The following is a 13,355-nucleotide window of genomic DNA, read 5'->3' on the forward strand; positions in this document are numbered from 1 at the left end:
AGTAGACAACATGGACTTTACGGCAATATACGGCTTATTACGGTAATTTCATGCTTTCCGTCGGCAAATCACAGCAGCTTTCTGACAGAGCGGGAAGGAAGGATTTGAACAGAAAGATTTGAAGAGCGGCAGGTTATAGATCCAGGTTCTAAAGGGTTAAAACATAACAAACCCCATAACAAAATATCAAAATGACTGCACAAATGCAATGAACTAATGTTTTGATAGAGGTCATCGGGGTCATAAAAGGCATTTTCAGCAGATATTGCATCTTTATAAGTCTGTTATCTCTAAATAATGCTTTATTATACTTTTCATAATAGCCATAGCAAACTTTGGTAACACTTTATTTCGATAGTCCACTTTAGACATTCTACTAACTATAAGTAACTTTGCAACTACATGTCAACTAACTCTCCTTAGATTATTAGTAGACTGTATGCTTAAAATCTGCTAACGCACTATTTTGATGGTCCCACGGATATTCTACTGACAGTAACTTGGCAACTTATTCTACTAACCCGTACCCTAACACCTAACCATAACCTAACAGTCTACTGACAGTCTACTAATACTCTAATGAGAGTTAGTTGACATGTAGTTGCAAAGTTACTTATAGTTAGTAGAATATCTAAAGTTGACTACCAAAATAAAGTGGAACCCAAACTCAAGTGACAGTTAAAACATTAATAATGTTACTATATATATCATCACATAAATGCTATTTATCAAAGAATCCTGAAAACAAATTGTACCTTATTTTCAACATTGATAATAATAAGTTACTTGAGCACCAAATCATCATATTCGAATGATTTCTGAAGGATCACAAGACACTGAAGACTGGAGTAATGATGCAGAAAATTCTTCGATTTGCCATCAAAGGAATAAATGACATTTAAAAAATATATTGAAATAGAAAACAGTTAATTAAAGTTTAGATTTCACAATATTACTATTTTTACTGTATTTTTGGTCAAATAAATGTAGCCTCGGTGAGCATAAGAGACTTATTTTAAAAACATAAAAAAATCGTACTAACCCCAAACTTTTGAATGGTAGTATACAGTACATATTAATGTAATAATTCTCATTAAAGATTATAAATGAATGTGACCTCATCTATGATATGGAATTAAAGTGTCCATACCTTAAGGTTAGCATTTCTGTTGGATGGTCCCGCCACCTTCAAATGGAAAGCATGTTTCAAGTGTCCATTCTTCTCCTTTTCGGTGGAGTCCTCATGTCTGAGATCACATTTAAAACAAACAAACAAACCAAAAATCAATCAAACAAACATACAAATAGTTTATGGAAGAATTGAAGAAAATTGATTTAGAACAGTATGTATAACAAAAATGTGTTTTCTGTTTGTTACAGCACAAAATTGACTTTTGTTCAGAATTTAAGATAAAAATGTTCGATATACCATAATTTTATATGCATGTTATATAAAAATAGACGTGTGTATGTTTCTACAGTGACATCAGAAAGCATTCAGACCCCTTGGAGACAATTTATCAGGATTGACGGAATTATTTATTGCATTTGACACAATATACCAAAAGGACAAAGTGAACGTAAATTATTATGCGTGTATGAAAAAAATCTGAAATCTAATATTGGCATTAGTATTCAGGATCTGTGTAGCAGTGTAGCAGTTTGGCAGTGATGACAGCAGGAGGTGTTCTTATGTGTGATTCTCTCAGCTTTGCACACCTGGATGCTTTCTCATATTTGTCCTTGCAGATCCCCTCAAACTTGTCAGCTTGGTTGTGAAAGGTTTGACTTTGTCCACAGTATGTATATGGTGTCGTTTTAGCTGGGATACTCAAGGACTTTATTTTTTCTAAAGTCATTCCAGTATCATCTTGGCTTTGTGCTCCAGGCCATTTTGACACTGAATGAAGAATCTTTTCGCTTGATAGAGGTTGTGTGCAGGTTTTCTTCAAGGATCACTCCATTTTTGGCTCATTTCAACCTCTGTCGTGTTGCCTACCAATCCTGAAGCCTGTTGCTGAGAATAACTCCCTCAGCATTATGTTTGAACTGCAGCTGCACTTACTGTAGCTCATGGTAGTAGTCAAATATGCTTATGGTGCTTTGTGCTGTTATGCATTATTCAATTCTTACTAGCATTTCTTTATCAGGTGAAATGATCAGTTTTTAAAGAAATAATGATGACTTAATCAAAAATTACACAAGAAAATTAGAATATAATGAAAAAATGTTTCCCTTTCAAGGGAACTCGAGCTGCGTTTGAGACGCGGTGGGAACGCTCTGCGTGATTACGTCGTGAAGCACGTGTAAAATCAGTCCAATGGAAGCCCGCTACGACATAGGTGACGTCATAGACCAGGAAACTATAAAGCAACCCTGAAATCAGCTTCTGCACCTTCAGCAAGCGCTCTCTGTATATCTGTCCTTGTCTATTTATTGTTGTCTGTCAAGCCCCTTATATATATATATATATATATATATATATCACTATGGCGAGCAAAGCAAAGTTATAAACCTTGTGTTGTGCCCTGCCCTCGTTATATCACGGGTGGGGACACACATCCTATGTGTATTGCTTGTTTGGGAGTGGAGCATGCCCAGTCAGTCCTCGAGGGGGCTGACTGTGAGCATTGCTTGAGTTTGTCTATGAAAACTCTCCGCTCTCGCCGGGCGTTCTTTGAGGAGGACGGTTCGGTTCGCGCTCCCCGAGGTGCGGGTCCCGCTGTTGCCGAGGCACAGCGTCGAATTTCATCTTGGGGTTCGCAGATGGATCTAGTAGCGGGGTTTGAGACGGGCCCCGCCCTTTCTCAGCCCTTACCTACTGGATTCGGTGTCTTTGCCCAGGAAGGAGCCCGCTCTGCGGCTTCTCCTTCCCAGGCTGAGGCACCAATATTACGGCTATCCAGTTCTGAGGATCTGGATGTCGGTAGTATGGGGGATATTGAGTGTTCGCCAGCTCATACCCCTGCTGATGAGGAGCTTATGGAGGTTTTATCTCGTGCTGTTACTAAATTAAATATTGAGTGGCCAGCCGATGATTTCGATGTTGAATCTAGAAAGAGTCTATTAGATGAACGTTATTTACCATCTAGATCACGACCTCCTCGTCGGGAACTCCCGTTTTTTCCCGATCTCCACGCCGAGGTTTCGAGATCGTGGATTAAACCGGCGTCTTTCAGAGTGCATAACCCACAAACTAAGAATTATAGTAAAGTTCAAGGGATTGATCATTATGGTTATTTGACTATGCCTCGTGCTGAAGACACACTAGCGAGCTATCTCTCCCCTGAGTCTTCTTCTTCTCTGAAAGCCCCGACGTTACCCACCAAACCATTAAAAAATACATCTTTGTTGGTGGGTAAAGCGTATTCGGCAGCAGGTCAGGCCGCAGCATGTTTGCACACTATGTCGATTCTCCAAGCGTACCAGGCTGACCTGCTGAAGGACATAGACGATAGTGAGGAAGTTAGTGCTGACGCAATTCGAGAATTGCGTCGCACGACAGATTTATCTCTCCGAGATGGCCACGGAACGCCATTTATGGTTAAATTTATCAGAAATAAAAGATAAAGATAGATCTGTTCTTCTGGACGCACCGCTGTCACCTACAAGTCTGTTCGGCGACGCTATAAATTGTGTCGTCGATAGGTTTCAAGAAAATAAGAAACAAGCGGCTGCGTTTCAAAGGTTTCTTCCTCGCCGGTCTATTGTCCCCGAGGCTGCTCGTAGTATAAAGTCTGAGCAGCCTCGTCCGTCTACGAGCTCCGCTCACAGAGTTCAACAAAAACAGAGCGTCGCCGCTCGGGCACCTCCTCAATCTACGGTTCCTGAGTGGCGCTCGCAGCCCAGACCTGTTAGGGGTAGACAAGATCTGAGGACTGTTATCTCTAGGAGAGCTTGGGCTAAGAAGAAGTCCTGACGCCAAGGCTATCAGGCTTCTGAGGGTGGTTCCCTCCTTGGCACCCTCCGGGGGGCGACTCTCCGAGGAGAGCCGCAGCGCTGCCACTTCGGTTGTTCCCGCCCGGTTCGCCGCTTCAGGGCACCGAGGTGTCAGCGTCCCCGTGCAATCCTCTGAGGAGGGTTGTAGAACGGTCAGTTCGGTTGTTCCCTGCCGGTTCGCCGCTTCAGGGCGCCGAAATGATTGTTCAATCAAATCCAGAGGCCAGTCTCGAGAGACTGGTTCCCTTATTGGAATTTCTGGCAGCGTGCAAATTTCTGCCAAATATTTCTCTATGGGTCCTGCACATAATAGAAAAGGGTTACAGAATTCAGTTCGGTTCTCGTCCGCCCATATTTCAAGGAGTCCTCCCCACGGTGGTGGACTCACAGCAGGCTCTGGTAATGGAGCAAGAAGTACTGACACTTCTTCGAAAGGGAGCTATAGAAAGGGTTTCTCCTCCCAGCAGAGAGTCAGGGTTTTACAGCCGTTACTTCATTGTTCCAAAGAAGGATGGAGGGCTGCGTCCTATTCTAGACCTGCGCCAGTTAAACAGCAGGGTTCAGAAACTCAAGTTCAGAATGCTTACACTCAAACAGATTGTATCACAGGTTCAGTCCGAGGACTGGTTTGTCACAATAGACTTGAAGGACGCGTACTTCCATGTATCTATCCATCCTCATCACAGGAGGTTCCTGAGGTTCGCTTTCGGGGGCGAAGCATACCAATATCGGGTTCTTCCATTTGGCCTAGGTTTATCTCCCCGCACTTTTAAAAAATGCGTGGATGCAGCTCTGGCTCCGTTGAGACTCCAGGGCATCCACGTATTAAACTACATCGACGATTGGTTGATTTTAGCTCAGTCAGAGCAGGTGGCAGTTCAGCATCGAGATGCTGTTCTGTCCCACATAAGGAGTTTGGGGTTGCGGCTAAACACCAAAAAGAGTGTGCTCCTCCCTGCTCAGAGGACCACTTTTCTAGGTGTAATTTGGGATTCGACCACAATGCAGGCACGCCTGTCTCCTGCTCGTATTTCGGCGATTCTCACAGCCGCAAAGAATGTGAAACTAGGCCAGTCACTCACTGTGAAACAGTTTCAGAGACTGTTGGGTCTCATGGCAGCTGCGTCCAACGTTATTACTTTTGGCCTTCTGTACATGAGACCCCTGCAGTGGTGGCTCAGGACCAAGGGGTTTTCTCCGAGGGGAAATCCGTTCCGCAAGATCAAGGTCACGCGGCTATGCCTTCGTGCCTTGGCCTTGTGGAAGAAACCTTGGTTCCTCGTCCAGGGCCCAGTGTTGGGGGCTCCTTGTCGACGCGTCACGCTTTCGACGAATGCTTCCCTCACGGGATGGGGGGCGGTCATGAGTGGCCGCTCGGCGCAAGGTCTGTGGCAGGACCATCAATGTTCCTGGCACATAAATCGTTTAGAGTTGATGGCGGTATTTCGAGCACTCAAATATTTCCTGCCAGACCTGAGAGGCCATCACGTGTTGGTCCGCACAGACAACACTTCGGTGGTCTCCTATATCAACCATCAGTGGGGTCTGAGGTCACGTCACCTTTGCAAACTGGCCCATCAGATCCTCCTATGGGCCCAGGGGAAGTTACTGTCGCTCAAGGCGGTATATATTCCGGGGCGTCAGAATGTGGGAGCAGATATTCTGTCGAGACAGGGGCTGAGGCCCGGGGAGTGGAGACTTCACCCAGAAGTGGTGGAGTTCCTGTGGGAAAAGTTCGGTCGTGCTCAGGTAGACCTTTTCGCATCATCAGATTCAACCCATTGTCCCATGTGGTTCTCTCTAACGCACCCAGCTCCTCTCGGTCTGGATGCTATGGTGCAGGTGTGGCCGAGGCTGCACCTGTACGCCTTTCCCCCGATATCTTTGCTTCCGGGGGTTCTGGAGAGGGTTCGCCGAGAAGGGGCTCGTCTGCTACTAGTAGCCCCTTATTGGCCGACCCGAGTTTGGTTCTCGGACTTGGTGTCTCTTCTGGACGGCTCCCCCTTGGAGATCCCAATCAGGGTGGACCTCCTGTCTCAGGCCGGGGGCACGATATTTCACCCTCGGCCGGAGTTGTGGAAACTGTGGGCCTGGCCTCTGTGGGGGCCAGGCTCAGGGAGACCGGTCTTTCGACCGATGTTGTAGAAACCATTCTTCAATCCAGAGCTCCTTCCACGAGAAGGCTGTATGCGCTAAAATGGAAACTTTTCACCACGTGGTGTGTTGAACGTCAGTTAGATCCTGTTAACTGCCCTGTTGGTTCAGTTCTTGATTTTCTGCAAGACCGTTTCTCGGCCAGGTTATCTCCTTCCGCCCTAAAGGTTTACGTGGCGGCTATATCTGCCTACCACACCCCTCTGGGGGGTACTTCTATTGGGAGAAACCCTCTAATTACTCGCTTTCTCCGTGGTACATTGAGGTTGAGACCTGCACTGCACTCTAGAGCACCGGCTTGGGACTTGGCCATTGTACTCGAGGGTCTGGCTTTAGCTCCCTTTGAGCCCATCGAGGAGGTTTCTGAAAAGTTCCTCACTCTAAAGACTTTATTTCTCCTTGCTATCTCATCTATCAAGAGAATTGATGATTTACATGCTTTGTCGGTTGCCCCTTCATGTCTGGAATTTGCACCTGGTATGGTGAAGGCATTTCTCTACCCCAGGCCGGGTTATATTCCTAAGGTCCCACTGAATGTTGGGGGCCCAATAGTGCTGCAGGCCTTTTATCCTCCACCCTTTAATACCCCTGACCAGGAACAGCTTAACCTGTTATGTCCAGTCCGGGCTTTAGACGCCTACGTTCACAGAGCTGCCCTGTGGCGTAAATCTGAGCAACTATTTGTTTGTTTTGGGTCACTCAAGAGAGGATGCCCTGCATCTAAGCAGGTTATGAGTAAATGGATAGTCGAGGCTATTTCATTGGCTTATGAAGCGGCCGGACAGCCTTCACCTATGGCTGTGCGGGCCCATTCTACTCGGAGTATGGCGGCCTCTATGGCCTTAATTTCGGGAGTTTCCCTTCTTGACGTATGTAATGCGGCAGGATGGTCCTCTCCGCATACATTTGTCAGGTTTTATGACCTTGACCTCTCCACTCCTGGGGCGAGGTTGCTTGCTTCTTAGTGTGCGCAGGACCTCACACAGAACGGGCATTTATCACTATGGCGTAGTGGGTATAGGGTTCCCACCGCGTCTCAAACGCAGCTCGAGTTCCCTTGAAAGGGAACGTCTCAGGTTACGTATGTAACCCTGGTTCCCTGATAGGGAACGAGACGCTGCGTTTGCCTGCCATACTTCCTGCATGCCCTGATCGACTTGCTTCAGGTTTTTCAGAAGCTATCGCGGTCTGATTTCAGGGTTGCTTTATAGTTTCCTGGTCTATGACGTCACCTATGTCGTAGCGGGCTTCCATTGGACTGATTTTACACGTGCTTCACGACGTAATCACGCAGAGCGTTCCCACCGCGTCTCAAACGCAGCGTCTCGTTCCCTATCAGGGACCCAGGGTTACATACGTAACCTGATACGTTTTTCAACATTGTGTGTGCACAAACAATTATTATTTCTGAATTTAGATTAGTTCCCAAAATACATAATGAATTGCAATTGTGCCTGTTCCATCCTCAGCTAACATTCAGTATGCCATATTAGAATCTTAGTAAAAGTTCGGAAGTGTTAGACCTCTGTTTTTTGTTTTTTTTCTTAACTGACACAGATGTGAAACAGATTTAACCATGTCCATTTAGAGCAGCAGGAGAGATTCTGGAAGTCTTACATTAATTAACTTAAAGGGATAGTTCACCCAAAAATTTACACTCTGTCATCATTTATTCATCTTCATATCGTTTCAGATCATGACTTTCTTTCTTCATTCTGTGGAACATAAAATAAGATATTTAGAAGAATGTTGGCAACTAAACAGTTTTGGTGACCACTGATATGCAGGTTTGGAACAACATGAGGCTGAGTAAATAATGACAGAATTTTCTAAACTAACCCTTTATGTGCAGAATCTTGCTTAACTGACAACTTTTTTTTTTCACTGGCAATGAGAGAGTCCAGAGTGAATTTACCGGAAGTGAGAAAGTTCAGATGAGCGGAATGTGCTGGGAATCGCTCCGTGCCAAGCAAAACCACTGACTAGAAGAAAGGATAATACTGCAGCTAATGTGAATAACTCTGTTTTTAACGACCGGTAAGGGGAAAATTCAGAGTGAAATATTCTCAGTTATCTCACTACAGTAAATGTGAAGAGAGATCACATAATTAGATTTCAAAGGATGCTGACAGCTGAACTAATCACAGATTTTTAGCTAACTGAGATGAAAGACTATAGCAGGTTCTCTAGCACTGCCTCTGTAAAGCAGCTACTGTTATAAGCAGGTCACAAAACAATCGTCTGAAAGCAATTTGTGTCTCTGAAATAGATTTGATAAATAGACTGGTAGTGTTTAAAATAAATTAAAAAAAAAGAAAGGAAAAAAAAAAATTAAGGGCAGGGAGAACCATTGAGGAAATATTATATAAGAGGCCAGACATTATTCTTAATTGTGTGAATGAATAGAAGGGGTTCTTGTCTTCAATAGAGCAGAAATATATGACCACCGTATTCAGAAAAAGAAAAAATATATATACATAAAGCAAGAAAAACTCTTCAAAGTGGATTTGGCATCTTGGTTTGAGACAAGAAATGCGTTACGGATCAAAGAACGATTGACCAATTCACCTTTTTTTTCCCCAAATGGATAATCTAACAAGTCAGTAGTATGAGCAGCTTCTTGAACAGAGGAATTTAGATATTGGATATAGGAATGATGAGGACATTCTTGAAAAACCAATATCTGCTGAAGAAATATGGCTTCTATTATAATGGCATTAATCAGCTGAAGAGTGGCAAAGCCTCAGGAATGGATGGTTTTCCAACTGAATTTTGAACTGCACTTCCAGAAAAGAACTTCAATCGCAAAAGCCATGACATCTATATTGCTTAAAAAGATGATTACCAAAAGTATGAAAAAAGTTCTATCAGAGAGGATGGAAAGCGTTTTGATCCATTTCCCATCAACCTTAGCTTGAGAGCCCATTTATACTGACCCCAAAGTAAAGGCTAAGTACATTTCATAGAATTTTTTATTTTCTACTATGTTCTAATTTTGTAGTTAAAATCAGTGTGTTCATTCTAAATATTCTTTTAAATGTCTATTTCTGTCATCCAAATAGAGTAGCGTATGATTACTTTTCACTTATTTGGGTATAACATCAATAGCTGATCTAAAAAAAGCAATTCAAGTCTTGCTTCAATCAAAGCAAAACATGATTTAAATATATCCCGAGGAATGTGCCTACTCACCTGAAGTGAGTTATTCATCTGGAAAAAATACATTTTGATATTAGATATTGAAACAGCCACACAATCACAGGGCTTCACAAGTGGAGGCAGTTTTTTTTTATCCAAGATAAATAGCCTTGAATAAAATGAGCTTGATAATGAGCTTGAAGAAAGAATATAAGAATATGCTGTTATCGCTTTTATTTCTAGGAATCGAATAAATAAAAACTCTAGGAATCAGTCACTCCACAAATCTGCATGAAGAAGATAATACTGTGCTGAATCACTCAGCATGCCACAGGTGATACTAGTCAATGCGATCAAAATTGCTCACTTCGGTTCAGTTATTCTCTCACTCACAGCGTGAATTCAATGGGTCCTTCCTGGAACCAAATACCCAATTTACCTTAACAGCCAGTTGCAGGATGAATGGCTCAAAACTTCTTCCATCTGATGACACCGAAATGCCCAGGCATGTTTTTTTATGGATGCAATTTCAAAGAACTAAGTTCTTTTAAAACTTCAAATACATTTTTAGGGGTTTTGCTCTGCTGTGCAGTACAAACACAAACGGGTTTATCTTTCAAAAATCAAGTCCAATCAAACTAATCTGCATAATAGGACTAAACAATTCTTAAGATGATCAAAATAAATAGTACAGATTTGAGCTTGATACAGGGTCTGAGTACTTACTGTATAATTTTTTTTACCTTTCTGCTATTAATCCATTTGAACTTCAATGAACCCATTTTGTAATTACACTGTAATTTTGGTGGTTTAAGTGTAAATGGATACGCATAATTTAAAAAAAGAAAACAGTGAAAGGGTCTAAAAACGTGTTTGTGTGTGTGTGTGTGTGTGTGTGTGTGTGTGTGTGTGTGTGTGTGTGTGTGCGTGTGTGCGTGTGTGTGTGCGTGTGTTTCAACAGTAATACCTGCTGGCTTTGCTCTTCTCTCTCTGTGTTCTCCACTTGTGGTAGTAGGAGCTTTTTATCCTGATGCAGTAGAAGGCAATAAGTACAGCAGGGAGAAGCACTAGAAAAGCAAAGAGCAGCCCAACAACCAATCCCATCTGACCTGAGGACATATATAGAACATAAAACGACTGTTAGACATCGGTCAACAGCAAACACAATTAGAAGTGCTTGCCAAATATCTGCCACTCTGAATAATAGATCTTGTGTGCACTGCATTCATTTTGTACTATAATAATTTCTATGGCTATGTTCAGAATAGCAAACTACCAAACTACTGTCTCTAGTTTACTACTTTAAAGCAACATCTAGCATATGAATAGAATAAACAAATGGCTTACGGCATTTGTAAAACGTGCAGCACACAACCATTAAATACACTCTTCCGCATTTGCTTGATAAAAATATTAATTTCCTTTTTAAAAAGTCTTAATGGCCCCAAACTTTAAACTTTTTTTTTACTTTTAGCAGGTTTTGTGACAGCATTACTACTAATTGAAACATTTAGAATATACAGTACATACTGCTTCAAATCCTTTAAAAAAAAGAAGAACAGGAAGTGTAGCAAAAACAGTCATACATTAAATGAAAAGACAGTAATACATTCAGAAATTCTTATAAGCTCTTGAAATGTTTCAACACAGCAAATATATCATTGTCCTGAATTCTGGGAAGAAAAGCTGGACGGTAGAGATTAATGGTCATGGTGACATCTGATAAGAGGTGTGAGGAAGAAATGGAAAGTGAGAAAGAGGGAGAAAGCTCCCGAGTGATAAAATCTCAGATAAATCTATCTATGAGATGGATTAAAGATTAGAAGAGAAATAAGGAGAGGCACATGTGCACTGCAAGCTGAAGGTGAACTCACTGTCATACTGCACAGGTCCACTGTCCACACTTCCCCCGAGTCCTGGTTTCTCACAGAAGGGGGGAGCCCATCCACGGTTACAGTGGCAGTTCCCATTGCTGTTGCACAACTGCATGCAAAACAAAATGACACATAGGAATTAGGGCGAATGGGAATTTCTATCTGGAAGGTTTGGGTGTAACTTTGCCATGCCTTTTTTAAGTTAAAGTGTGTCGTTTCTGCGACACTAGTGGTACGTCGTCGTGCATCCCACAACTAAAAAATCTCAAACAGCTCTCACGAGTGAAGTGAAGGCATGTCTCAACGGGTAAAGTTAGGCTACTTCTAAAGGTCAGACGTATAAGGAATACTAATATAGACTGTCTAGAGCGAACATGAGTGTCTCGCTTATAACAAACCCATACAACATACTGTATCAGTCTGTTATTGTTCTGTTTTCATGGACTCTTAGTTTGAATCACATAGTTTTCCAGTGTTCTGTTCCTGTTTCCCATGTTACTGCTCTTTATTTGTTGTCATGGTGACTAATTATGTTGCATACCTGGTTCTGGTTAAGTTTGTCATTAAGTCCTGTGTATTTAAAGGGGTCATGACATGTTTTTTTAATTATTATTTTAATATGTTCCTTGGGGTTCACTTACATTAATTGAAAAAATTAATTCAATAAATTCACCTTCATCCTGGACCTCTATCTGAAATTATCAATTTTAAGGAGGGGCTGCATTAAGGCTTGTCACTAAATGGCCACTGTTATGATCGGCCAATGTCACTGCATAGGAAACAGTATCAACGCCCACTCACTATTGCAAATGAGTGTTTTGAACACATTATCCATATAAAAGTGTAATTTGCGGTCTACTTCCGATTTGCGATGTAGCTGCTGTCAGATCCAACCTTCCCCTGCCTTGCCTGATTTTTGAATTTTTGACATGATGTTCTACAACTGAGGCTGTCTACCCTGGATACTTTTAAGTAAACATTTAAACTGGTGCATTTGTCTTTCTGAACGGGCGCATGATAATGTTGTATTGAAGCGCCCAATGTACCACGTAGCATCGCAATGCCACATTGGCTTTGACGTGATCATGACCTGTTAGTACTTTGAATGTCTAAATGACGCAAATTTTGTCTCACACTTCTGTAACCGATGCTGACTATCTTTTCCCATGTAACCCATCAGACATGGTCCCACTACTAACTAAACACCCTCTGGCTCAACACAAAGTAGCCACGACCCAAACTCTCGCTATAGGTTCAGATTGATGGATCTGAGCGGACCACTCTAAATGTTGATGGTGCCTGAGGGACTTAATGTTTACAATTTTGGGGGAGATAAACACAGAAAATTGCATACTAATAGTAGTCAATGAACAATAAACTGGTTTAAGAGAATGTATTTTAACATAAAAAATCTTACTTCACCTTTATAGGAATAGTTCATCCTACATAAATGGAAATCCTTTTATCATTCACACGCCTTCATGTCTAAACCTTATGGCTTTACACAAGGATGAAAACAAGGATTCCCAGGTTACTCTTTTATAAAATCCTGTCAATTACAATTCACCAATTTTTGAGTGAGCTATACACCACTAACAACTGTTCACAATAGTTTGGTCTTAATATATTTGCTTTAGTAAGTTTTAGATTTTTTAATCATATGCTGCCATTTACCTACCCTCACTTTCATTGCTGCAATTGCAGGGATCGTTTTTTGTCACGTCTTTTAGAGTATAGGGCAAATAGAGAATATACCGCCTTTCATCTTAATGGAATTTCTTTTAACACAGAATATTTTACACGCATCAATCTAACCCAGAGGCAAGACAGGAACAGTGGAAAGGAAGGAAAATGTGCTGTGTGCAAATACCAAGATCACTCACTTTATTCTCCATCCACACGTCCCTAAACCATACAATCAATATGAATCAAACGATAATGCAAATGAATAATAAAAAAGCACTTTCTGAATCTCTAATCTCCCTCAAAGACGTGTTGTATTTGGCTGCCCTTTTGAAAAGCGTCTGGGTAAATAAGCAAGAAATAAAAGAAAAGCTAACAAAAGAGAGAGACAGAGGGAGGGCAAAGGGATTAAGAAAGACAGAATTTGAGTTTATATAGCTTGAAGGCTGTTTAAGACTATTTGACCAGAAAATACACAAATCAAATGCTATAACTCAGCTCAGCTCATATAAGAAAAGCGTTGGTTTTTATCAGAGGCAATATGTGTCAGGATATGAGCGACCCAGA

At 41.9% G+C, this 13,355-nt stretch overlaps 1 protein-coding gene across 1 annotated transcript in view; it reads right to left on the reverse strand.

The window, feature by feature from the left end:
- The window catches only part of adam19a (ADAM metallopeptidase domain 19a), a 151,976-nt gene that overhangs the window by 5,927 nt on the left and 132,694 nt on the right, over window positions 1-13,355 (reverse strand). The window contains exons 18-20 of the mRNA XM_077229548.1: window positions 11,106-11,214; window positions 10,199-10,340; window positions 1,151-1,247 (exon numbers count right to left, since the gene is read on the reverse strand). Coding sequence (XP_077085663.1) covers window positions 1,151-1,247; window positions 10,199-10,340; window positions 11,106-11,214 — 348 coding nt within the window. The remainder of the gene's footprint in view (window positions 1-1,150; window positions 1,248-10,198; window positions 10,341-11,105; window positions 11,215-13,355) is intronic.

Source organism: Siphateles boraxobius, unplaced genomic scaffold (genome assembly GCF_051911475.1).
Source record: "Siphateles boraxobius isolate OS27281-9 unplaced genomic scaffold, OSU_SipBor_1 130, whole genome shotgun sequence".
Classification (NCBI taxonomy): Eukaryota; Metazoa; Chordata; class Actinopteri; order Cypriniformes; family Leuciscidae; genus Siphateles; species Siphateles boraxobius.